The sequence below is a fragment of the Macadamia integrifolia genome, chromosome 4 (assembly GCF_013358625.1).
Source record: "Macadamia integrifolia cultivar HAES 741 chromosome 4, SCU_Mint_v3, whole genome shotgun sequence".
Lineage (NCBI taxonomy): Eukaryota > Viridiplantae > Streptophyta > Magnoliopsida > Proteales > Proteaceae > Macadamia > Macadamia integrifolia.
In genome coordinates this window covers 2633707-2661347 of record NC_056560.1, presented here as the reverse complement: position 1 = coordinate 2661347, position 27641 = coordinate 2633707, and the positions used below count along the sequence as shown (strand labels likewise).

Here is a 27641-nt window from a genome sequence, read left to right as displayed (position 1 = left end):
TATTTGCTTATTTATGAATAATATCTTAAGTAAATGAAATAAAAAATATAAAAACATTTATTTAAATGATATTCGACATAATTAAGTGCCAAAACATAAGGCAACATGCAGTGCAATAAGGCGACAATCACCTAGGCCCTAAGAAAACCGTTTGGACGCCAAGGCGGCACCTTGGCGACGCCTAGGCAACGCCTTGACAACTATAGTGCAACCACCAATTTGGACTCTTGAAAATTGAAATATAAGTACAAAGGAGGAAACACGTTTATGAACCATACTAGTGAGCTTTTCTTCCAAATACCATGCATACACAAAAATCTGCAACCCACTGGATTCCATAAAGATTCCCATCCCGAATTCAACCCAACAGACATCCAAAGTTGAAAGAGAAATGATTACCCACATTGCAAACGATAGTCACAAGCATCTTTAATGATCTCACTCTTAGATCAATCTTTAGGCCAGATACCATTTCTATATAAGGAAGAATACTTGTAAGGGACAAAACCTGATAGAAGTAATCTCTCAAAAGCATTAACCTGTCTCAGAAAAGCGCAGATTGGAGAATGATGGACCTTCCCCAGATATCAAATCCTTCATTAGATTTAAGAAAGATGGATCGGCTCTATAAACAAACACAATTGAGAATTCTCTAGTGATAATAAAATAAAAATAGGAAGATAGCAACACTTTGCCTTATGTTTTAAGCTTCTAAAAGACCACAAGGATTAAAGTGTTTGTATCGGTCGGCAAAAATTAAGATACGTATCGGAGGGTATCGTATCGTAATGGAGATACACTAAGATACGTACATAAATGGATAGGGAACACTTTTTTAAACACCTTTGCATAAAAAATTTGTTAAAAAAAGCTATTGATAACATTTATTATGCATAAACAATAAATTAAGGGTATCGCACTAAGAATTCAAGGTTTATAGTTGTCCCATAAATGTAAAATCCTTGTTCCCAACCTTGATTTCCACTTTAGATAAAGAGAAATATGGCTGGGAGCAACTTTGGAACAAAAACCCTCAAAAAATAGTGTTTTTTTCTAAAATATTACCCATCTTGGCCATTATATAACCGTAGCGCACTGTATCAATACATACCGATATGTACAAATCGATACGTATTGATACTCACCGATACATACCGATTTATATGTACTGATACCGTTACGTACTGATACTCATCGATACGTATCGATCGATACATACCGATACTCACCGATTGATATGTACTGATACTCACCGATACGTACATACCGATACCGATACATAACGAAATGTACATTTCACCTCGATTTTATATTTTCCAGAGTATTGGTACGTATCGGTGTATATCGATATGTATCGTAGGATATATATTGATACGAAAGGATTTTAAAAATTCCATGTATCGTATTGGTAGGTTAAATTTAAGATACGTATCGGAGAGTATTGTATCGGTATCGGAGATACTTTAAACCCTGACCATATCAGGAATCCAAAAAGTTTTTGACTAAAAGCACAAAGTAATCAACTTCAGTTATGAACTCCTCCCATCCCCCATCCAAAAAAAAAAAAGGAAAAAAGTAAAGTTAAACCAGAAAGGAAATACAAATCAACATTTTTATAAGCATTCCTGTATTGATCTCGCAAATAACTCCCACTGTAACAGACTGATGTGTGGTTAAGAACTTAAGATTGTGTGAGAACTCGATTTTCAACTAGGCCAACTGGTTATTTAAAGAGAGAAGCGTGTTCTCAAAATGTAAAAATGCATGTACGTGCTTGTATGTTTACACTTAAACCATTTTTTGGGTGTACCTTCATATGGGGAATGAGTGCAGGACCTCCATAGGCAAAGGCTGTGTAAAGCTGAACAAGGGTTGCTCCAGCTCGTATCTTCTTGTATGCATCCTCACCACTATATATCAAATGCATTTTAAACACATTCCAGTAAACATATTTAAATATTAGTCACAATATCTTCACAATCAGTACAAGATAATGTTGTCACCGATAGACTGATACCAACCTGCTAATACCCCCACAACCAATAAGAGGGATCTTTCCCTGAAAAGAGGTGATATACAAATCATCAAATGCTGGCAATGAAGAGTACACTAGAAACTGGGAAGGAAAACTAAATGCGGATAGTTTGAACAAGAGAATTGGACCTCAGCCCATAGGGTATCACATGCCCAGTAGGTAACCATTTGGTTGATTGCTTCCTAATGGCAAGAAAATTATGTGATAAGAGGGGCAAGATCCACTAAAGTTAGAATACACCTCAGAAAATATACCAGGATTAACTCTAATAATGATACTAACCCATTCTTTCAAAATTCTCTTGGACCATTTTGCCATAGTTTCTCCAGTGTATGAATTCATAGATCAGATATGCCATCACCCTTGCCCATTTTTTGTTGTATGGGCTAGACGTAGCTCATTCATTGATCTCTTTCAATACCAAAACAAATACTTGTTGCCTGATGCAATTAGGTGTGAGATTACATGGGAATAATTTATGTAATTTGTATATATATATATATATTTCTTTTAATTTTAGGGTAGGGTGTCGATCAATTTAGTTGAGTTAGAATCAATCTTTATTTCCATCAGTAGAGTGAGATCTTGATTCTGCTTTAGAGTAGGTTCCTCTTTTGTTTCAGCTTCAAAATAGGAAAGTAGGTTTACTTTTAGTAGTTAAATATTAGCTTGTACCCAACGATTTAGTTGGATTTTTTAAGAAGTGAAAATTGATTGAAGTTTTGATTTGAAACCATGTCTTCCGAGAGTCACGTGTAGCTCTCTCCCTCTTCTTTCCCCTTTTGAAAGTCTATCTTTCTCATCTCTTGCTGTTCCTCCATAATCAATCAAGGTTTTCAGAAGCTCTTCCTGTGAGAACCGAAACCAGCTTCAGTTATGGACTTTAAACCCTACCGCCAGACCCAGTTGCAGGTTTTAAATCTATTCTGATTTGAGCTGTTGAGGCTTGTTGAAGCTGGATTTATAACCAGCCTGCTATTGCGATTCCATACCTGAACTTTCAGGTCGAGTGCTGCCCTGGTGATCAAGATCTTCTGTTCGAAACATCTTTTGATCAAGACCTTGGCTGAAGGAAGAAGATAACCCTCCTTCACGTTTCCCTTCTTGTTTTCTTACTTTATTGGTTTAAATCGTTGAGTCTTCTTCCTCCCTTTGTTGAAATTTTGTTTTGTCTTTTTGTGTTAATTGTTTTTATTCTCATATGATTGCCCCTCCTTTCTCTTATTATTTACTTGCCGCCCTTATTTTTTTGTCCCTTCCTAGTTTATCCATGCTTAATAAATCTAATCCCTATTATGTCCTTCTCCTTCAGCTACCAAGTAACACCATAGAACATTTGGTTATTTACAAGAGTGCCATCTACTTTGGCAACTTCAGTTTATTGACAAGAATTTCCATTATTGTTTGGCATTTGACTATTGCACTATTGGATGGGCCCCTAAGCGGTCTGATTCCAGTTTTGGAACCCGGATCCGCATCAAGTGGTATCAGAGTGAAGCAATTTCCCAACCATGGCAGGTCATGTCCTTAAAGCCCAATGTTTGCAGTGGTGGACTTTGTGTACGGAGTTTTCTCATGTTTAACAGATATCCAAACTCCAACGACAGCTGTTTCCAATGATTTCACATTATCAATTTTTTCATCACAAGCGACCTTCCTCCCCATCTTGATCATCACTCCCTCCCTCCACCGGTGACCTTACTCTCTCCCTTCCGTTAACCCCCAAATGCCACACCCCCCACCCCCAAAAAAAAAAAAAAATCTGCACAGCTCAGCTTTCTTCTCAATCTCTCCTTTTCCAAAGATGGTTCTAGATGGTTAAGGATGGTCTTTTGATCAACATAGGGGGGAGAATGGCTGAAGATTCAGGAATAATCCCCTCCACCCTATGTACATATTTGCTGTTGGTCTAAGATTGTGGAGGGAACTTGCAAAATTTCAGTGGTCCTGTAAAATCACAGGTTCTCTTCAACTCAAAAAAGGCCACAACAGCAGGAGGGCAGGGGAAAATAAATGAGAGAGAGAGAGAGAGAGAGAAGAAAGAAAAAAAATACCCTGGTCAAAAGGTACATCTCCTTCAAGATGTTGGTTGATAGATTAAAAAGAGGCTTCCCGCTTAAGCCACCGGACTCCTCAGCCACTGGGTTCTTACTCACAGTATCAGGTCTTGAAATGGTTGTATTTGATATTATCTGAGGCAGATCATTATGAGCAGACAATTATAAATTGTTACAATGAAAATTTTTAACAAAGAAATAAACAAGAAATAACAGAAAAGAAAAGCATACAGTACAGAAGACCCAAAAAAAAAAAAAAAAAAATCAATAATTATAATATCCATGAAAGTAATCTATACGAAGAAATTTTAGTTCATGCGTGAAAGGCTGCTGGTTCCATCAGACCAGCCAGCTCCAATCCTGGCCCATCAAGCCAGCACAAAACCAGATATTACTATTCACATGAACAGTACCATGAACACTGTTCAAGTGACATTGTTCACACAAACAGTGCTGTGCCCCAATGGGACCGATAACATGGTGAATTCTTTGATGGGTTCTTCTAAAAGAATTTGCTTGGAATTGTTTCCTTAGTTTGAGTTTCCTTTTGTGTTTTCTTAGTTGACAAGTAATTAGAACTAGCTAGTTGTCTCTAGAAGATTCTAAGTTTCTATTTGTTTCTATTTTACTTCTTTCTTAGCAGGCAAGTTAGTTGGGATAGGAAGTTTTTGTTTTCAAGTAATTAGCTTCCTATTTGTTTAGTTTCCTTTCTACTACTTTCTATTTTGTAAAATAAGAGCTTGGCCAAAGCCATAAATAGGTCTTTATTTGTAAGAATTGAACAAATTGATTAATGTATTTTGTGAGCTTTGCTTGCTGGTTTGTTCCTGACAAAGAAGTTCAACAGCTGAGCTAGCTGTGGCCTGTGGGTGAGAGACCCTGCACTGAGAGAGTCCACCCCACCCCACATCTATCCCTTCTATACTTATTTTCTCCACTTTCTACTCTTATTCTACTTTTATTTGTTCATCATTATTGTGAGAACAAAGTGCCAACCTTTGCTGAACAAAGGAACCCACAACCAAGCTATTGATTCCAGTTATAGGTTTTCCCAGGAAGAATTTTCGAATGGGTAACTTCCAGGTCAGATCTCTGATTGTTGCAGGATTTTGAGGGTTTGTTGAGGACCTTAGGAGGACCAATCAATCGAAATTTGAGGATCATCTAACGCTTCCAACTAAAGTTCTTGAAGAATCACTAAAAGTTTCCTTTTTCTTGCAGCCAACATAAGTCTCAATCCAGCCCGTAAATTTTGTCCAACTTTTGATGGTTTGTTCCCTGATATAGGATAGGATCTCTATTCGATCCAAAATTCAGCTCCATATGAGCTATGGTTTGTGAGCAATAGTAATCTTCTCTATTCAGCCCTATGTTCGAAATCTGAGTTTTCTGTTGGATCTGAACTTGATTTGTGTGTTGGAGTTTATGATGATCCCACTGGGAGTCTGGGACTGATCACCCCTTAGTAATTTAGTCTGACATCAATGATCTATATGAGAAGGTGTATACGGAACAACCTCCAAGTATGTTGCTTAGGAGGAGAATGCTCACAGTGTTTGTTAGTTACACAAGGCAATTTAGAGTTTAAAACAGCCACCTAGAGCCCAGTTTGATAAGCTCAGATCGATTGTTACTTGGTGCGGATTCTCACAGTGTTATTCTGATCATTTTGTGTTTGTTCTTCACCAGGTAGGGTGATTATATTAGTTTTGTATGTAGATGATATCATCGTATCTAGGGATGATGAATCTGGGATTATGGAGGTAAGATCTTATTTAAGAAGTTTTTCAGATGAAAGATCTGGGTGTGCTTAGGTATTTTCTTAGTATTAAAGTGCTTCAAAGTTGATTAATGGACTCTATATTTCATAAGAGGATCAAACACATAAGTTGACTATCACTTTGTGAGGAATGCAGCAATGAGGAAGTTGATTGAGACTCAGTTTGTTTCTTCTGCAGATCAATTGGGTTTCTATTTAGTTTTGCTTTTCGAAAAGGCTGTTCCAAGCTGAGCATGGGTGATTTATGTGCTCCAGCCTGAAGGGGAGTATTAAGTGTATGGGTATTGTGCTATTGTTATTGCAGGGGTATCTTGGGGAGATAATTCTATTTCTTTTGTTGTAATAATGAGTTTTAGGGAAAGTGTCAATTGCCAAACGGACCCTAAGGGGTTTAATGGTCTTTGTAATTCTTTAGAAATTTCTCTCCATTATTATAAATGAAAAGAGTTGGTGTAATATTTGACACAAGTCATTACCCCATCCAACATGGTATCAGAGCCAAAGGATCCGAAACCCTAAGGGCTCCCATGTTTCTCTCTCCCTCGTTTCTCTCTCCAATGCCTCCTTCCATTTGCGCCTCCCTCTATCTCTCTTCATCTGCTTCTCTCTAGTGGTGGGAGCTTCTTAAACCAGCATGAGGGTTTCTAACCTCCATCCATCCTTCTCCTGGGCTCTCAGACTCTATTCTACAATGATCTGAGAGACCAAACCCTTTTTCCATCGATTTTTAGGGTTTTTCTCCTTAAAATTGTTTTTTTATTGCCAAAATGATTTTTCCCTACTCAATGCTCCGATCGTCTTGATGCTTGTTGTGATTGATGTTCCTTTTCCTTGTAGTGGTATGTCCAACCACTTTTCCCTTTGAGATCTCTATTCTAGAGCTATCTGCAAAATCGATTTCTTAAGGTCTTTATCCTTTATATCGATTTTTAGCTTTTTTAGCCTTTCTTTTTTTGGTTTTTTGGTGCTTTCTTTATCATCGGCTAGTGTCTCTTCTATTTTTACAATCCCCTCAAGTAGCAACCATGTCTACCAGCTCGTCTACTTTTACTGGCGAAGACACGACGTCTCTTCCTACCTTTCCTCCTTGTGCTATCAAGCTTGATGGTATAAACTACCTTATGTGTTCACGTTCGGTTTGCATCTCCATTAAGTCTTGTGGCTATTATGGGTACCTCACTAGAACCTCGAAGCATCCAACCACCAGTCTTGAGATTGACAAGTGGGAGTGTGCCAACTCTCTGGTTATGGCCTTCTTTGTCAACTCCATGTTGCCAAACCTTTCACATGGCTATCTCCTTCTTGACTCCACTGTGAAGATCTGCAAGTCTGTCCAGGATATCTATTCTCAGGCGGGGAATGATGCTTAGGTCTTTGAGCTTCGCCAAAAGATTCATGATCTGAGGCAAAGAGAGCTCACTTTGTCATAGTAATACTATGAGTTGCGGATAAAAATGTGGATTGAGCTGGACTTCTATGAGGAGTATACTCCTTCCACCATTGTAGATGTCAACAAGTTTTAGAAGTGAGAGGACAAGATCCGGGTCACGCTTGGTCTGCATCTCCATCAAGTCCCGTGGCTATTACGGGTACCTCACTGGAACCACGAAGCGTCTGACCACTGGTACTGAGATTGACAAGTGGGAGTGTGCCAACTCTCTGGTTATGGCCTTCCTTGTCAACTCTATGTTGCCACAATTTTCGCGTGGCTATCTCCTCCTTGACTCTGCTGCGAAGATCTGGAAGTTTGTCCAGGATATCTATTCCTAGGCAGGAAATGATGCCCAGGTCTTTGAGCTTCGCTAGAAGGTTCGTGATCTGAGGTAGAAAGGGCTCACTTTGTCACAGTACTACTATCACTATGGACTGAGTTGGATTTCTATGAGGAGTATACTCCTTCCACTGCTAAAGATGTCACTAAGTTTCAGAAGCGAGAGTTAATTTCCCTTTTCAGAGACTTGCAGTCTTCAGTGTCATGTCCATGGTCTCGGTGGTATCAGCAATACCGGTTGAGGTTCCTCTCCTCTGGTTTAGCTGTCATTAGCCTGTGCTAGCGAAAATACTTCTGATCTTGGATCTCTAAGAGCAGGTTTCTTCGGGAACGATTAAATTCATATCGCTCAGGTTCAGCTGTGTCAAGTGGCCGATCTGTTCTGTTCTTCTTCGGCTCACGAGAATCGTCCCTAGGTCTCAGAGTCCTTTTCTTCTCCTTCTCTTTCTCTGACTGATCACCTATCCCTCTGGTGGCCAGGATTTCCTCTATGTTGGCGTATTGATTGCATCGTCTTAACAGCTCGAGCATTGTTTCTGGCAAGTCAAGGGCCAGAGACTGGACCAGATCAGGGTGCATTAGCCCGTTGCACAATATGCTATTAGGTTTTTTACCTCCAGTGTCACCTTGGTGAATCTCTTATAGTCTCTCTCGCTCCCTGCCTCATGTTCATCACGTTTTGTGTAGTTTGCTTCTGCTTCATACTCGTTTGAAAACGTGTGAGGAACGCTCTTGTCAGCTCTTCATAGCTGTGGATGGACCATGGCCGCAAGTTCGACATCTATACCAGTGCAGCTCCTTTTAATGAGGCTGCGAAGGCTCGGTAGAGAATGGCGTCTGACCTACTATGAACCGTCATGGCCGAGCTGTAATACAGCAGATGATCATAGGGATCTGTGGTGCCGTCATATCCATTGGAAGGAGCTCGGCGTTTATCAGTTCGTCGGATAGTGCATTATGGGCCGGAGTTTCAGTTATATCGGCCAGGTGCCTTTGCCTCTGCATTCCTTCTACTTGCTCAATGAGGCACTAGATGCGGCTCTCCAGGTCGTCCCTTCTCACCTCAGCTCGGTGATCCAGGGATCGTCGTGCCCTTTCACCTCTTCTGGGGCTTCTTCCTCGGCCTTGGTGACCACCAGGCCGATCCTGACCTTGCCGTGGTGCGCCTTTGGTCGACCTGGTGGGGGAGTCCTGACCCCCATGGGGTTGATCTTGCCGAGATGTCCTCTGAGAATTTTCTCGTTCATCTCTGTGCGGACGCACGCCTCTAGTGAGTCTTTGAGGTAACTGCTGGCATCTTCCTACCTAGGGTGGGGATCTATAGACATCATATCTCTGGGCTCCGGTGACGCGTGGAACGACGAGCTTTTCCATTCTGGCCTGGAACGGGACCTTGCCTGCACCCCTCGATAGGAGAGCGGGGTGGTACCGAGCGAACAGTACATGACGTTCTGGCCGACCTGCTCCTTACTGTTGATTGATGGGTGACACTGTTGTCAGGAGATTCATCGTTGAGTTGTCTGCCTGGAACTGGCCTAGGCGGCTAAGCTGAACTAGTGAAGTGCCGAGCCAAACTGACGTATAAAGTCCCGCACCAGTGCATTTGTCGCTAACACCTGTAGCTGCAGGCTTTGCATCTGCTCTTCCATATTTGGGTGAGTTACCCGGGATGATGGGACATGGCGAGATAGCTGAGGGTTCTGCTCGCGTTGATCCCCCTCTCCCTGGGAAACTTGCGCATCAAGCCTAGTTTGTTGGGGTCCTTGTGGAGGGGTCTCTGCTGGGACATTCTCCTGCTCCGCCATTGGTGGTGAAGGACGTCCAAATGATAACTCGCGGGTGGATCTTACTCGTGTTGTCTTAGAAGAAACGACCTTCTCACTCCTTAATTGCATTGGTCCAAGGTGACTTTTTGTAACTGATTCCCACAGACGGTGCCAATATGATGCAGTAAAAATTGACCGGATGACCTTCTCTGCAGTTCCTGGTGCTCCAGCCGACCTATACAGAAGAGATGACAGGGGAGAGCCAGGCTGACCCGACGGGGGACTCTCCGATGCCTAAGTTAAATCTTTCACAGCAGTGCTTAAGAGAGCTTTTCCAGTAAAAGGAGTGATTGATCCATTCCCCATGATGGAGGCTTACCTTGGTATTTATAGGCTACTGATGGAGAGAGGAGGGGCGTTTGTGGAGAGTCCAGTTTAGGCGTAGAGTCCTTAAGGGGAGTGGCACTGTGATTCTGGGAATATTCCGGGTTCCAGGGCATATTCTGGGAATATTTCGGGTTCCAGGGCATATTCTGGGAATATTCTCCATTGATCTCAGAGGTGCAAGTCATGAGAGGGGTGGACGCCTTTGATGACGTGTAGTGGATAGTCCTGCCCCCATGATCAGGGATCACGTCCCTTGAATGTAGGAGTGGATGTGTGCACGTTTCTGGGTGCATTACTTGACTGTGCCAAGCCGAGGTGACAGGTTGGTCAAGCCGAGGTGACTGGTAGCACGGCCTGATGGAGGGCCGAGGTGGCAGCACGACCTGATGGAGGGCCGAGGTGGAAGCACGGCCTGATGGAGGGCCGAGGTGGCAGCAAGGCCTGATGGAGGGCCAAGGTGGCAGCACGGCCTGAGGGAGGGTCGAGGCGGCAGCACGGCCTGATGGAGGGTTGAGGCGGTAGCACGGCCTGATGGAGGGCCGAGGCAACAGCACGGCCTGATGGGGGGCCTAGGCGGCAGCATGGCCTGATGAAAGCCGAGGTGGCAGCACGGCCTGATGGAGGGCCGAGGTAGTGGGTCAGTCCTGTTCAGGTTTGCATACACGCTTCAGCCGTGCTGAGGAAGGGGACATATTTTGCCTCATCAAGTATCATTCAAGGCATCAAAACTGGACTTAGAAATCAATCCCATATGGCAGCATATAAACCCTATCCAGAGATTTGCTACTTGATCCATAATTTGGTGGATTAGTTCAGTAATTCTTCTGTTTAACTGTCAATCTCACTGCAAGAAGGGTTGTGGTTTGACAATATGCTATCTGAAGTACGTGTCATATTGTCTAGTTGAAAATCTGTCAGATTGTTTAGCTGTTTGATTGGCTATATCTTCTCCAATCATCTCATTAAACTTTGGATCCGTAAATACCTCCACTGCATTTCTTTCAATTTTCATTAAATCTCAAAGGAAAGCAGCTTTTACCAAAAAAAAAAAAAGGAAAACAGCACAAGTTAAAGATGACATCACACAAGCTACAATAATAATCCGTGAGCTGCATTACATACAAGTATACAACCAAGTAGCAAAATCTAACAGGTTATAAACAAAATACATCCAACTCAATGATATATAATCGGAAAGCACAAAGTAAAGGAAATACTACAGGCATCATCTAACTCAAAGCTAAAGGGGATAATGAGTTGAATTTGTGATCAAGAAAAAATTACCAATCCATCCAAGCGGAGAGTAAGAGCAACCTATAACAACAAAAAGGAAACCAAGAAAAACTGTAAATGGAAATAAACAAACAAATAGTAAATAAAATACAATATAGTTAAAATGCATACTGCTGCAATATCTTCAAGGTCCTCTTTAGACAAGTCTGGAGCTATTTTCACAAGCAATGGTGGTGGGCCCTCTTCACCCCATTGCATTTCATCTCGAGCAGCTTGCACCTTCATGACACAAGGAGCAAGCAATTGATCCTGTAGTTGTTGGCATGGGGAAATGACTAAATATGTTCATAAAGAAATGAAGATCCAAACCTTCTTAATAAGATCCTTTAGTTGTTTTCTCCCCTGAAGTTTACGCAAGCCAGGAGTGTTTGGTGATGAAACATTTATAACCTGCAATGCTCGTATGGTCCAAGGTTAATGAATTCTCATGCAAGAGTGTATCATCAGCATATTTCAAAAGTTCAGTAACTTGATTCAAACTGGACTTCTTGTTTTAACATATCAACACAAGACTTTTTCTTATAGATTCATGGAGCACAGTAAGCTCCTTTTTTTTTTTTTTAAAGGGGGGGTGGAATGAATAAAAATTCATCACCAGAAAAAGGGAAAGATACAAGGAGCCCCCAGAAACTGGGGAAGAAGAAAAAACAATACACATGGCAAAACAAGGAAGAACCAGACCCAATCCCCAAATAGAGAGGACGGAGGGATGAAGCAAGGAGATAGGAAGACCCCAAGATACAACAATAAGCCTGTTCCTTGGGGTGTCAGCACATCAAGAGGAAACCATAGAGATGCTACTTTTGACATCAAAAGCTAAAGTCCCAAATCTACTAGAAAGATCTAGAGTTCGTGTTCACTTTCTGAGATTGCACTCCTTCCAAATATGGTAGATGGCACCCCAAAGGCAAGCTTTCCCATTACATCACATAGTCTTGTCAGCAAAAGTCATGTCCACCCAAATCCATTTCCTCGCGAAGGTCAGAATCCTCCTTCTCCTAGGCCAATCACAAAGCCAAGAGCCTTTCCAAACCGATGTGGAGAAGGGACAAAGAAGAAGATACGGTCCTCATATTCAAGAGCATTCTAAAAGGCAACAGTATGGGGAGGCAAGGGTTCAACAGTGAATGAAGGACTGAGTTGGGAGGCAATTGGAGAACACTCGCCAAATAGAAGTTATGATGGGGGATGCGACTCTTAAACAAAACCAACTTACGCCAAGGGGCCACGAGCTTTATTGAGGTCCATGCAGACATGGTTATGGCACTGATTTAGTGGAGGAGAACACCCATAGGGTTCCAATGGTCCAGCCAAAGGCTAGTAGAGGCACCATCATCAATCAGGCAGGTAACTGTGTAGAAACGTAACCCTACAATGATGCAGAAAATAATGGAAAAACAAGAACAAACAATGCACACATTTACGAGATTCGGTAAGACTGCCTACGTCCTCGGTGAGATGAGATCCCTGCTTCACTATGAATGAAAGATAAGGTTACGGCGCTTGTCCTTACACCTCTCTCAGATTGCTTACAGAGAAAGAGAACCTCACTACAAATATATAGTGAAAAACCTTAATACCAGAAAGTACAAAATTGTGCTCAGTAAAGAAGTCCCAAATAAAATTTTTGAGCAGACTACACATGGGGCCCCCTGCACCCTTGCAACCCCTACGGCCGCTTACCAGCAAGTGGACCATCGTTTTATTGGGGGGCTTGCACCAGTACTCCCTAGATTAAACTACAACAGAATACAAGACACTGTACACCAACAAACTGCCCCATAAGCAAGAGGGCAAAGCCTCAAGAACTTTCTGTAGATCCAAGTGGCATTAGGAATAGAGAGGGCAATCTAAATAAAGTCATTACGAAACAACCATAGTAAATCTAATCTAATCCACCCAAACACTTTTCTTCTTAGCCACTATTTTCTTGATCAACTTGAGGATGCCAACACAATTGACCTCTTTAATTCTTCTCAAGCCAAGGCCACCCTCACCTTTGGGAAGGCAGATGGAGGGCTAGATGATGGGATGAAGAAATCTGGAGTGTCAGACCTTTCCAAAGGATGTCACACATGAGGGACACCAGCTCCTTAATGATGGACTGGGTAAACTCGAAATACCAAAACAATATATATATAAGAGGACTGAAGGACACATCCCAAGGTGGCTAACATAGGAAAGAAGCTTGCCCTTCCAAAGTTGGAGCCTCTTGCGTAAAAGATCTAAAATAGGAGTGTAGTGATGAGTAGACAATCTCCAAGGATCAAAGGCAAGCCTAAGTACTTGACTAGAAGTTGGCCTAAGGAGAATCCAGTCTTCTCATGCATGAGACTCTTATTAACATTGGAGACACCCAAAAATAATAAGAGAGATTTCAAAAGATCAATCTAAGACCAACATGGCACAAACAAGGCATACTAGACTCTATCAAAGGATATTCACTTTGGAGAAGGTCATGAGATCGTCAACAAAGGCAAGGTGGGAGATCTTAAGAGCCTCGCACTTAGGCATAGGAGGGATGAGTTTCTAGTCTGTGCAAGATTGGATACTTCTGGATGGTACTTCAAGGGCTAGAGTGAAGATGAAAGAGGAGAAGGGACAGCCTTGGAAAATCCCAGCAGAGGAGGTGAAGAATCCGATAAGGGTACCATTAACAAACACCGAGAACCGCGAAGAGGAATGTAATGATTGATCCAATTGACAAAGACAGGAGGGAATGTCATCTAGAGCATAACATTAGCAATGAAGTCCCATCTTAAAGAGTTAAAGGCTTTGTGAATGTCGATCTTCATAAGGGCAGCAAGGAGTGAGATTTTCTACCAATGCCTCTGACAAGCTCATTGCAGAGGAGGATGTTGTCTAGGATACTTCCATCAGCTATGAATGCTGATTGATTGTCATCGACTAGGAAATCAACCATCAACTGAAGCCTATTAGCAATAACTTTAGTAATTAACTTATATAAGAGATTAATTAACTTATATAAGAGATTACATAGAGAGATGAGCCTAATGTTTGACATGAAGGAGGCACTTTCTTTCTTGGGGATGAGGCAAAGGAAGGTTTTATTAAATTATTTGACCTGGTTGGGGTTGAAAAATAAACTCTGCAGAGCCTTGATGACGTCCACTTTGATAACATCCCACGCATAGGAGAAGAATTTCGTGCTGAAACTATCTGAGTTGGGGGCTCTGTTCTCCTTATGAGTGGACAAAAGCTGGAATCTCTTCCTCAAAGGGGACCTGAAGGGCACCAAAGAGGGTGTTGGGGATGAATTTGTTGAGTAGACCCTCTGAGATAGGAGCTGAAGAGGAAATATTAGATAGAAAAGCTGTATAAAGTAGTCAACTACCTCCTTCTTTATATCTTCAACTAAGGAAAGAGAAGAACGATTTGTAGCCAAAGGCATGGGTTTATCGCCAAAAGCATGGGGTTGGAGTTGATATTGGTTCTTGCCTTCAGTGATTGGTGAAAGTAAACAATGTTGGAGTCGCCAAGCTCCAGCCATTTCACTCTGGACTTTTGCCTTAGGAAACTCTCCTCTTGAGCAACCAAAGATAGGAGATCCAAGGAGACTGGATTCTCCTCCCCAGCCAGGAGGGTGTTATGGATATCAGATTGGGGCCTCAACTGAATATTAGAAAGCATACCTACAATCAACAACCAAGGAGAAAAAAAGGAGAGGAATTCAAAGCTTTCAAGACACTTTTACCATTACTAAGATTTCTAAAAAGGAGTAAAGGAATCGAGTGGGCATGGACCGATTTAGCCCAAGCATCTTGAACAACATTGAGGAAGTCAGGATGAGAGGACCACATGTCAAAATATTTGAATGGCTTAATGCAAAACAAGATGTGAGATTGAATAAGGACAAAGATGGGGCTATTATTAGAGATGCCCATAGCATCAAGAGTGGTATGGGAAGAGGGAGAGGAGGATAGCCAGGCTTAATTGACCATGATCTTATCAAGCTTGCAAGAAATCCTTGAAACACCACATATTCTATCGTGCCAAGTGAATTTCAGACTAGACCATCTCAATTCTCAAATCATTCATACTGATGTCCTTGAGGCATTCATTGAAAGCACTAACTAAGGAAACATTAAGCCAGTCATCTACCTATTTTTCACGACCAAAACAAACCATATTGAAATCACCACCCGGTCCCTATAGGAGAAGACCAACCTGCTCCCAATAGAGAGACTCTTTCAAAAAAATAATTGGGGGCACAATAGCAATGAGACGGCACTGGAGTTCCCATGGATATAAGTGATCATAAGATACATAAATTGGGATGAGGAGGACAATAATGAAGTTTTTATTTTGGATGAGTCCCAAGAAACCAAAGGCAGCCATTGGGATGGTGAGAGTAGTTAGAAGAAATAGACCAACCAAGAGCAATTAAGGAGGCAATCCAGAAGAGTTAGCCTCTTTAACACTGAGCAACATAAGACAACAAGTTGTAGTTTGAGACGGGAGAGAACTTTAGCCTATTGTATGAGGAATTAAGACCTCTGGTGTTTCCAGGTTGACCCTATGTGCATCCTTTGTGGTAATGAGCCAGAAGATATTGAGCACCTCTTCTTCGCCTGCCCTGTCTCCAACTCCATATGGAAATGGGTCCTCGCCAAATGTTGGCCAACAAATAGAGCTATCCTTCCTTTTCATAGGGAATGGATTTGGATGGATATGACTTTCCAAGGAAAAACAATTTGTGATCTAATGGGAAAACTAGCCTTCTATGCCACCATCAATCAGATTTGGATGGAAAGAAACCATAGGAAATGGACCTCCAATTCCCGCTCCTTGGATAAGATTGGAGCTCAATCTCCTTTGATATCAAGGGAAAAATCTCTCAGATCTCCTCTCTTTATAACCCCACCCCTAGGAATTGTCATACTATAAACTCCTCGGAGCTGCCTAGCTCCATCATCAGGAATGCCCATCTCTAAGATTTGTACTCTCCATAGTTGTCATGGCGTCGCCTAGGCGGCGATTTGGCGTCCTGGCGGAAAAAGAAGCATCGCCATGGCACTGTCATGGACGCTAGGTCAAGCCTGATTCACTAGGCGGTCGATATTTTGTAAAATGCAGGGTGATTTTGATAGGGCTATGTTGATTTCTGATGATTTGATGTTGCTTAATGTTGGTTTTATATGTTATAGGGTATATATTGTAGGCTTGTAGCATGCTAAATAACTTTAAAAAATAGGAAAAATAAAAAAGTAGCATACTAAATATCTTTAGAAAATAGGGAAAATAAAAAATGACACATGGGCGATTTGACCGCTATGGCAACGCCATAACAGGCGATTCATCGCCAAATCGATTAGCCACCCCTCCACTGCCTTGGATCGATTTGACGCCGTGACAACTATGGTACTCTCCTTTCTCCCCCCTTTCTCTTCTTGGGGTTGTATGTTCTTTTCTCTTTGGCAATGAATTTTTTTATTCACTAAAAAAAAAAAAGACCTCGAGTGTTCCAGATAACATCCTAATTCATCTGACGATATGAGAGGGGCGCAAAAAAAACCCCATAGAGCTGGAGCTAGGAAAGGCCTGGCACAACATGATGGTTGGGTTGTTGCGTTGTCGGCGACAAAGTTCACGAAGAGTGGGCAGATGGGGAGACAGTAGAGGGAGAGACGTGGAGGGGAATAATGGTGGGGATGAGGCCCTTGGAGATCATGGAGCTGATAGGAAAGAGGGCAAAGGGGTCCGGCAATGGCACAGGACAGGGTAGTGAGTGAGTGATTCGGGTGAAGAAGGGTCACTCGAGTTTGGGTGTAGGTCAAACAAGGGAGAATCCAGACCCACGCCCAAGGTAGGGAAAGTGGTAAAGTTTTAAATATGAATGGTGGGAGATGCTAGAATGTATGTATTAGGGGCACTTTAGGAATTGTCTTATGTTAAGTTGTCCTCATATGTATTTTCTTTTATTTCTCTTTCACCTCCCTTAGGGAGGAATATATAATTCCCTAAAGTATTAGTTGTATCTAATATAGGTGAGATGACCAAAGGACTCTCTCACGTTTTTCTCTCATTTCCCCTTCTCCTTCTCTCATCATCTCTCCTTCTTCCTTCTTCTCTTCTCTCTTCTTCCCACATCTCTAACCCAAGTCCTCCTTATTTCTAACTTTGGAATTCTAGAATCCACTTAAAGATTGTTGGAGGGAGCTTGAAGGACCACAAAGACCATTTGAAGTCCAAACTGAGAAGAAGACCTCTTCCCAGGATTATCGTCAGCTAGACTTCCCATTTCTTGTTTCTCTCTCCTCCAACATTGGTTGGGGATGTAACCTTACTGGAAAGGGTCACCCCAAGGGTCTTGTATGATCCCTCTAAACCTCAGTTGCTGAGTAGTTGTGATGAAGGAGCACAACTCCATCTACCACTTGCTGCCAAGTATCATTTTACCCCTGTTTTGGCTTGTTTCTAGCCTGCAATAGCTGCTAGTGAGGTTGCTGGAGCCTTTTGTTAGATGTGGTCTATCCTATTATGCTTGTAGGTGAGTTTTCGATGAAGCTCCACAGTTGGAAGTGAGTTTTGTTGATGTTTTATCAAGATTTCTTGCCTTTTTAGCCTGCTGGAATTTTTTTTTTTTTTTTTGGGGGGGTTCTGAGAAGACAATATCTGGGACTTGTGTATCCCCTTTGATTTGGATCTCCATTGGTGTTGTTTGAGAAATATCCTTACATTATGTCTGATCTCACAGAACCTACAGAAGCTACATCGGGTGGGTCGAGTAGTACCAACCCCAGTTTGATTGTCTTTGACAATCCTAACATCCAAATTTCTCTTGTGAAGTTGGATAGTACCAACTACTTGGATTAGTCACACTCTGTGAAGTTGTCCCTGCAGAGTAGAGGGAAGCTAGGGTATATTACTGGGGCAATCAAGGCTCTTGCTGTCGCAGACCCAGGGTACCAGAAATGGGAGACTGCAAACTCTACTGTTATGACTTGACTACTCTTCTCCATGAAACCTGAGATAGATAGGAGATTTATAAGGAAACTACCAAGGATATTTGGGATAGTGTCCCTAAGACCTATGACAGGTTAGGTGACTCTGTGAAGGTCTACCAGCTTCTTCAGCAGGCTTTCTCCATGAAGCAGGGGACTAAGTCCATTTCCTATAATACTGTTATAGGACTCTAGGAGTATGATCATTACCGAGATCTTCAATTGACCAATCCTGATAATGAAACCAAGGTCTATAGATCTCTTGAAAAAGAGCGTGTTCTGGTTCTTTTAGGTGGGATGAATTCAAACTATGAGCAGATCTGGATACAGATTTTGGGCCGGTCACCTCTCCCATCCCTTGATGAGGTGTGTAGCTACCTCCTGAGTGAGGAGACCAGGAGAGGTGCCATGGATTCTACACCTTCACTTGAGCGCTCTGCCCTTTCTTCCAGTCCCACAGAGAATGGCGTGGAGGCGGCCGAGGCCAAGGGCCATCCCTGAAGATGACAAAGATAGACAACAATGTGATCATTGTGGGAAACCTAGACACACTTGAGAGAGGTGTTGGGTCCTTTATGGCCGTCCTAGTATATATGGTGGCTACAGGGAGGGGCTACTACTCATGCTACTATGACAGAGACTGAAACTAAAGGCTCCTCACAGGTAGATACCAGCTCCTTCTCTAAGGATGATATTGCAGTGCTTCGCCGGTTCATGTCTCAGCTTGATAGCCCATCATAAGATGCCTCAGCTTCTGCTATGCATGTCACCACCTTTGCACCTTCCACAGCTCCGTCGTGGGTCATTGACTCTAGTGCCACTGACCACATGACTAGTACGTCCCATTACTATGACTCCTCCATTCTAGTAAGTTTAAGTTCCGGGTAGCTAATGGAACCTTCTCCTCTATTTCTAATAAATCCCCATTACCTCTTCTATTTCACTTGCTTTTGCTCTTCATGTTCCTAACCTTACCTTGAATCTATTGTCTGTAAGCACTTTAACTAAAACCTTGAATTGTTGTATCCAAGGATTAAAGTATCGGTATCGATCGTCATATCGGTCGGCCAAAATTAAGATACGTATCGAAGGGTATCGTATCATATCGGAGATACGCACATATATGGATAGAAAACACTTTTTTATACACTTTTGCATAAAAAAAGCTATTGATAATATGAATTATGCATAAACACTAAATTGAGGGTATCGCACTAAGAATTCAAGGTTTGTAGTTGTCCCATAAATATAAAATCCTTATTCTCAACCTTGATTTCCACTTTAGTTAGAGAGAAATATGTCTGACAGCAACTTTGGAAAAAAAACCCCTAAAAAAATCGTGTTTTTCTGAAAAATGACCCGTCTTGGCCATTATATGACTGTAGCACACTGTATTGGTACGTATCATACCGTATCGGTATGTATCAATAGATACATACCGATATGCACTGATACATATCGAAACATACATTTCACCACGATTTTATTTTTTCCATAGAGTATCGGTGCGTATCGTATCATATAGGTGTGTATCGTATCAGTAAGGGCCAATACAGATACGTATCGGCCGATATGGTACGATACATACCGATACTTAAAACCATGGTTGTATCACATTTTTTCCTTCTCATTGCCTCTTTCAGGATTTGGTGACAAAGAGGAGTATTCGCAGTGGACGTGGGGCGGGTGGCCTATATCGTCTTGAGCCGTAATTCCCTTTTTTTACTACACCACAGTCCTTTGCATGTGGCCATAGTGATGCTCGTTCTATAGACTCTGTGATGCTTTGGCATCAACATTTGGGACATCCTTCTTTCGTTGTTATGAGGAAACAATTACCTCACTTGTTTACATCTTTTTCTTCTTCTAATGTGTTTCATTGTGAACCATTTATTTTTGCTAAACAATGTCGTTCATCTTGTCCTTATCATGGTAATAGATCTGTTATTCCTTTTCACAATGTGCATATTGATGTTTGGGGACCTTGTCCTCCCTGTTTGGCCATCATTATTTTGTTTCTTTTTTTGATGATTTTTCTCATTATACTTGGACCATTCTTATGAAGCATAAGAGTGATGTTTATGATGCCTTCAAAAACATCTATAAAATGGTCCATACCCAGTTTGAAACCAGGATCAAAATAGTCTGGTCTGATAGAAGGGGGAAGTACATGCATGGTGGTCTACAAGACTTTTTTATTGACAATGGTATTATCCATCAGCTTTCTTATGTTGATACACCCCAACATAATGGGGTAGCTGAGAGGAAAAATCGTCATTTGTTAGAAGTTGGTAGAAGTCTTCTATTTGGTATGCATGTTCCCAAAACCTTTTGGTCTGAAGTTTTTCTTGCTGCAGCTTTCCTCATCAATCACATGCCTACCAAAATTCTCGGGTCTCAAAATCCAATTACACTCTCGTCTCCTCAGTCTTCTGCTTTCACTCTTCCTCCTAGGGTGTTTGGTTGTGTTTGTTATGTGCATGTTAACAAACACTCCTGCACCGAACTCGTTCCCAAGGCTCTCAAATGACTCTTCCTTGGTATTCTTCCCCCACCAAAGGCTACAAGTGTTGCCACCCTTCATCTCGCAGGCAATTTCTTTCCAAAGATGTCACCTTTCTTGAGTCTGTACCTTACTTTGCACCTCATCAGCATCCTCTTCAGGGGGAGAATGGAAATGAAAGTGAAAAGGCTGTTGATGAGATTCCATTTCTTACCCCATTGCCTTTACCCCTTTTTCTTTCGATATTGGTAAACATAAAGAGGTGGATGATGTTGCTACTGTGGATGAACCTTGTACGGAGAAGGCACCTGATATTATATACACAAGAAGGACAAAGAAGACCTGCCAAGAGCCCTCTTTGGATCCACATCCTTAGCTTTCCCTTCCTTAGTCAAGTAACATCTCCTCTCCCCATTCGGAGTTGGACCTCCCTATTGCTTTTCTTAAGGGTAAGAGAGCTTGTACTAATCTTATAACCCAATTTGTTTCCTATGATACTCTCTCTCCTACAGGTGTTGCTTTTACTGTTGCTCTTTCTTTTGCTTCCATTCCCAAAACTGTTACTGCGGCTATGTCAGACCCTAAGTGGAAACAAACCATGTCAGAGGAAATGATGGCTCTTGAGAAGAACTGTACCTAGAAACTAGTTGACCTTCCCAAGGGGAGAATCCCAGTTGGATGCAGATGGGTCAATACGATCAAGTACCGATCAGATGGTGCAATTGAGAGGTATAAGGCAAGATTGGTGGCCAAAGGATACAATCAGGTGTATGGAATTGATTACCAGGAGACCTTTGCTCCTATGGCCAAACATAACTCTATAAGAGTTCTTTTATCTATGGCAGCAAACAGAGATTGGCTCTTATATCAGTTAGATATCAAGAATGCATTCCTCCATGAAGATTTAGAGAAGGAAGTGTATATGCAGCCCCCTCCTAGCTTCAAGTTTCCGGCAGCTGATGGTAAGGTATGTATCCTAAAGAAGGCACTTTATGATCTGAAGCAGTCACCAAAGCATTGGTTTGAAAAGTACAGACAGACCATTCTGAAAAATGGATATTCCCAGAGTCAAGCAGACCACACATTATTTACCCAGAGAGGTAATGGCACCATCACAGCACTGATTGTGTATGTTGATGATATTGTGGTAAATGGAGATGACAATGAGGAGATAACTAAGCTGAAAGCTTATTTAACCAAACAGTTTAAGACTAAGGATCTAGGACACTTGAAATATTTCTTGGGTATTAAAGTGTCAAGGACTGAGAAGGGAATCAACGTATACCAAAGAAAATTTGTTCTAGTTCTGTTGAAAGAAACAGGAATGCTGGGTTATAAACCGGCAAGTTCTCCTATTGAGCAAAATCATAAGCTAGGAGAAGATTGTGGCCCTTCCCTTGTTGATGTGAGGCTAGTGGGGAAGCTGATTTACCTGTCTCTGACTCTCCCAAACATTTCTTATGCAATGGGAGTAGTAAGCCAGTTTATGCATGCACCCAAGAGTGGGCACTTGAATGTTGTGTACAGTATCCTCAGATACTTGAAGTCCTCTCCAGGAAAAGGACTTCTGTATGCCAGGAACAATCACTTGAGGATAAAAGGCTATTCTGATGTTGATTGGGCTGGATCCATTTCTAATAGGAGATCTACATCTGGTTATTGCATATTCGTGGGTGGCAACCTAGCCACATAGAGAAGCAAGAAATAGTCGGTTGTAGCTAGATCCAGTAGTGTAGAGGCTGAGTCCAGAGCAGTAGCTCATGCAGTTTGTGAACTCACTTGGCTGCGTCGATTGGTTCTCGAGTTGGGGTATGACATTGAAGGATCTAGGAGACTCTACTGTGACAACAAAGCAGCTATAAGCATTGTTCACAACCTAGTACAACATGTTAGAACAAAGCACATTGAAGTAGACCGGCATTTCATCAAAGAGAATATTGATTCTGGTAATATCTGCACACCCTTTGTGAGGACAGGTGTTCAATTGGCAGACATCTTCACTAAAGGACTCATTCATCACTAGTTCAGTACTCTTTTAAGCAAGTTGGGAATGTATGACATTTATTCTCCAGCTTGATGAGGAGTGTTAGAATGTATGTATTAGGGGTACTTTAAGAACTGCCTTATGTTAAATTGTCCTTATATGTATTTTCTTTTATTTCTCTTTCACCTCCCTAATATGTAAATCCCTAAAGTATTAGTTGTATCTAATATAGGTGAGATGAGCAAAGAACACTCTCACGTTTTACTCTCATTTCCCCATCTCCTTCTTTCATCTTCTCTCCTTCTTCGTTCCTCCCTTCTCTCTTCTTCCCTCATCTCCAACTTAGTCCTCATTTCTAACTGGAGAAAGGTAGGAATAGGTTGTGACAACATCGTGAGCTAGCATAGGAACAATTTGAAGAGACTAGGTTGGGGACGAACTTGGGATGTAGCCCAGAAACAATATGAAAAGATGGGGATAGGTGGACAAAGGAGAGGGTCTAACAAGATGCAATAGAGGAAGATAAGGGTTGGGGTTGTGAGTTGGCCCATTAAGGTGAGTGACTTTGTAAGTTTGGGGTGGGATTGGTGTTAATGGGCGACACCAATGGACAATAGTGGCTCTACCATAAGGGGAGGGATTGGGAAGGGTAAAACAGGAGCGATTGGATTGGATTCAATGATTCAAGAGGGGATCTCGAGGCTGGAGGAAAAAGTGGAGAAGGCATTGGATAATGGAGCAGAGGGATTGTGGGTGGTGGTTGGTTGCATCAACGAGAATGTAGCCGTGGAAGGATGCTACAACAACTCAGCCTTAACCCAACTAAATGGGGTCGACTACACTGATCTGATCAAAGACAGTAAAAGGAAAGGAACAAAACAAAACAAATCAGAAAAATCTCGCCTAAATGGGGTCAACTATATGGATTATTACCCTCCAATCAGATCTACTCAAGGTCATACTTGGGACAGGACCTAAACTATGCATGTCTTTCCTTAGAAGTTATCCTATGGTCATTTGAGGTCTGCCCCGAGCTCTTTTAGTTCCTTCAATCTGAATCAAATCACTCCTCACTGGTGCATCTTCAAACCTCCATTAAGCATGGTCATACCACCTCAAATGACTTTCTCGGAGCTTATTATAAATTGGGGAACTCCCAAATCAACTCTAATATGGTCATTCCTTACTTTATCCTTCTTAGTTTTGCCACACATTCATCTCAATTCTCAACATCCTCATCTTTGCTATATATAGTTTATCTATATAACACTTCATAACAGCCTAGCATTCCACCTTGTACATCATAGCTGGTCAAACAACTATCCTAGAGAACTTTCCTTTAAGCTTTAAAGGAATACATCAGTCACACGACACTTTGAATGCACCTCTCCACTTCATCCATACCACCTTAATCCTTTGTGAAACACCATCCGCTATATCACCTTCTTTATTTATAATTGACCCCGGGTATCTAAAATGATCACTTTGTGGTACCTCTCTCTCCTCAATCTTCACCATCTCATTATCCATTGTAGTGTGACTAAAGTTACATATTCTATACTCTTCGTTCTAGTTATCTTAAAACCTCTTGATTCCAAATTTGATCTCCATAGATCCAACTTAGCGCTAATCTCGACTTTTATCTCGTCCACCAAAATAAAATCATTAGCAAATAGCATACACCGCGGGAGCTCATATTGAATGGTCCTGGTTAAATCATCCATGATAAGCACAAACGAATAAGGGCTTAAAGTTGATCCTTGATGTAGTGCAATTGTAATTGGAAATTCAGTTCCTTGCTTCCCACGGTTCTTACACTAGTCATCGTGTCCTCATACAATCTTTAATTATATCTATATATTTACTCAATACCCTTATCTTCTCTAGTACATACAAGATTAGCTCTCTAGGTTCTTTGCCATAAGCTTTTTCTAAGTGAATAAAGACTATATGGAGATCCTTCTTATAAAGTCTAAATCTTTCCATGAGCCTCCTGAGTAAGTAAATAGCTTTTGTCGTGGATCTACCTGGCATAAAACCAGATTGGTTCTCTGGTAGTTTCTCATCTTAAGTGGCGTTCAATAACCTTCTCCCACAATTTCATAGTATGACTCATTAGTTTTATGCTTATATAGTTATTGCAGCTCTAAATATCACCTTTATTTTTGTAGATGGGATGTATAGTGCTTCTCCTCCAAACATCTGGCATTTTCCTTGTGTTCATAATCATGTTAAAATGGTTGGTTAACCAAGATACCCCACATAATCTTAAGCTCTTCCACACTTCTATCGGGACCTCTTAAAGGCTTGATGTCTTACCTACTTTCTTCTTTCTTAAAGCTTCTTTAACTGCAACAACTCCAACCTTTCTTATATATCTATGACGTTGTTGTCTTGATGAGGACGCAGCATATAGGGAGCAGAGATTGTCAGAGCCTTGGGGGGTAGTGGAGTCGGAGACAAGGATAGTTGTAATGTTGGAGAAACCTTCGGCCCCTATAGCATTATGGACCAAAGTTCTGAAGGGTGCAATAGCATCATGGCCACAAGTGGAACCAATTAGAGGGTCATGTTGGCGGTTTCCATGATGCCAAAAACTCTTATATTGACCATGACTGAGGGAGCCTAGACAAAGGCAAAGGACTAGGGTTGGTGAGGAAAGGGTGAGTGGGTAAATAGTGGATATATGGTTGGTGGGAGAAGAGACGTGAGTAGCTGTGGGGAGAGGCTACTCGTCATCAACAAGAAGCTTGGGAGCACAATTACTGAAGACGTGGCCAAAGACTTTGTAGACGAAGCAGCGAGGAGGGTGCTAGTCGAAAATTAAATCCTTTTTTAAAGAAAAACCTTCATTGTCAACCACTGTGATAGAGCATGGTGGAGGTTCTTCAGCAAAGACTTCTACACAAATTCTAGCGAATGCAAAAAAATCAATCTTTTTATTCTACCATCTGAGTAGAGAGGCTTCCCCAACATATAACCTACAATACTTAGCCCATCTGCACACCAGAAGTGGAGAGGGAGACCAGGCATAGTGAACCACAGAGGGATGGTAGTGGGGTCAATGTTGAAGTTGCAAGAAAAAATCCCATTGCCAAAGAAAATTTGGTTTCCGGCAAACTTGTCAGGGGCCTCCCTCCAAAGCATGCTTCTTATCATTTTTGGCAAAGAACTTGAAAATGTAGAACCCATTATCCATCAAGTTAAGTATTGATATTCACTTGAAACTTCCATTACTTAAGCAGTGAGAGTTTGACGATATTATAAGGGGGCATAGTTGTCAAAGCATCACCTAGGCACCACCTAGGCGACAAGGCTTCTTTTTTTGTGGGACTTAGGTGATCCACTGCCTTATTGTATTGAACGCCTTGGCTTTTTTTTTTTATTATTATATAAGATTAAATGCATTTTCTATTGTTTTGAATGGGTTTGTGTAACATGTTTATATACAGTGTGATGCATGGGATCATGCCTTTGTATTAAAAAAAACAAAAAGAAAGAAAGAAAGAAAGGGATAAGAAGATTTCATCATGGGACAAAGGAACCAAAGTTGAAACCCTTATCTACCACTTGCTTCCCTGGTTAGTCGGTGGTTATACCTAAATTATTTGGCTCTAATATATTGCTGAAAATTATAAACAAAGGGATAAGGAAGTAACAGAAAAAATAGAGGACAGCTGGTGAGTTATATTTATCCAATTCTACCGTGTCCTTTTCCAACCGGCAGTCTTAAGAATGTCTCTATGTGTCGTGTGACTCCTTGTCTTTTCGCTCCACTACCATTACAATTTTTGTGTGTTTTAACAAAAACAATTATGGGAGAAAGAACGCTAGCTGGTCATGTGCCAACTGCACCAGCGCCTGGGCCAGTGGGAGTGCATGCATAGGCATCCAACCAGAGGGGGAGGTGCATGTTTCATGGCGTCCTGTGTCTGGCCGTAGAGGGTGCAATCAAGTAGCGTTCTTTTCCCCAACGATTATGTATATCTATTTCGGTTGACTTGTTTGTCCTTACGTTACAAACTTATAGTAAACCAAAAGGGTTATAGACTAACAGTACACCAAAGGGGACTTGTTTCGACCATCAAATACTTTTGGCATTGGCTCAGTTAGGGTGGATTGTGGACAATTGCATCCATGAACCATGCCACATTGTTTATTTCCCTATGGGTTTGAGAAGTGGGAACGAAACTGTATTCATGTTTTAAGACCATTCATGCACGCTTAGGTCGCCTAGCAGCCGCCTTATTGCCTAAGTGCTTAGGAAGGCCCTCCAACGCCTTGAGTCGCCTCGCGCTTTGGGTCTTCGACAACTATGAAAGGGGGTCGGCTGCCGATAAAGTCGCCAACCAATGAATTTTTCCATTTACTTGCTTCAATATCCAGTAAACCAGCCAGACAAAGAGCGGCCCTTAGAGCTCCCTATGATGGAAGGTGAAACAAAGTGAAGAGGGAGACCTCCCATGAAGGCAACTAGGCAAGGGTGCCCGACTAAAGAGGGCACTCCAGGTCATCCCCTGGGATGGGGTGGATGAGGCAGTGGGACCCGGGTGGGGAGGAGAGTGGGAAAAGAGAGACCTGGGTGGTGACGGCACCACACCAGGGAGAGGCCAACCATGGCAGCAAGCAATCACTCACGGTTGGGCAGGCACTCACTAACTTTTAGGACCTGAACTAACCATGAAACGCAAACCTCTGAATGGATGATTAGTAAGCTTCTATTCTGCATGTAAGGCATTAAATTACGTCCAACGTAACAATAAGAGTCAAGTGCCTAAGTAAAATAGATAAAATCATGTCAAGAAAAAGAAAGAACATACCAAATAATCAGCATACTGGGATAAAGTATGAACCCCTTGAACATAGTCAGCAGCAGCATCTTCACTTGTCTTATTCTTGCCAAGATTAACCCCAAGAATTCCAGGGCCGGCCTTTCCTCCTCCATGTTGGGCCTCATCATGGGAGGGGATCGAAGTGCTTGATATTTCAGCCAACTTTCTCTTACCATGCTGGGCACCCAATCGTTTTGCAACAGCCACAATTCCTTCACTATTAAAGCCATACCGGTTTATGATAGCACTGCCAAAAAAATAAAGCACT

At 41.8% G+C, this 27641-nt stretch overlaps 1 protein-coding gene across 4 annotated transcripts in view; it reads right to left on the bottom strand.

Annotated features, from left to right (window-relative positions):
• LOC122076971 (dihydroorotate dehydrogenase (quinone), mitochondrial-like) overlaps positions 1-27641 on the bottom strand; it is a 53344-nt gene that overhangs the window by 5886 nt on the left and 19817 nt on the right. For 2 of the 4 annotated variants that reach the window (XR_006139666.1, XM_042642649.1), the window contains exons 6-12: positions 27362-27620; positions 11399-11479; positions 11201-11308; positions 11081-11110; positions 4090-4227; positions 2022-2059; positions 1811-1910 (exon numbers count right to left, since the gene is read on the bottom strand). Coding sequence is in view for 3 of the 4 variants with exons in the window: in XM_042642649.1 (XP_042498583.1) it covers positions 1811-1910; positions 2022-2059; positions 4090-4227; positions 11081-11110; positions 11201-11308; positions 11399-11479; positions 27362-27620 (754 nt within the window). In the remaining variant the exon portion in view is untranslated. The remainder of the gene's footprint in view (positions 1-1810; positions 1911-2021; positions 2060-4089; positions 4228-11080; positions 11111-11200; positions 11309-11398; positions 11480-27361; positions 27621-27641) is intronic. The other 2 variants (XM_042642650.1, XM_042642651.1) reach the window with 2 other exon arrangements.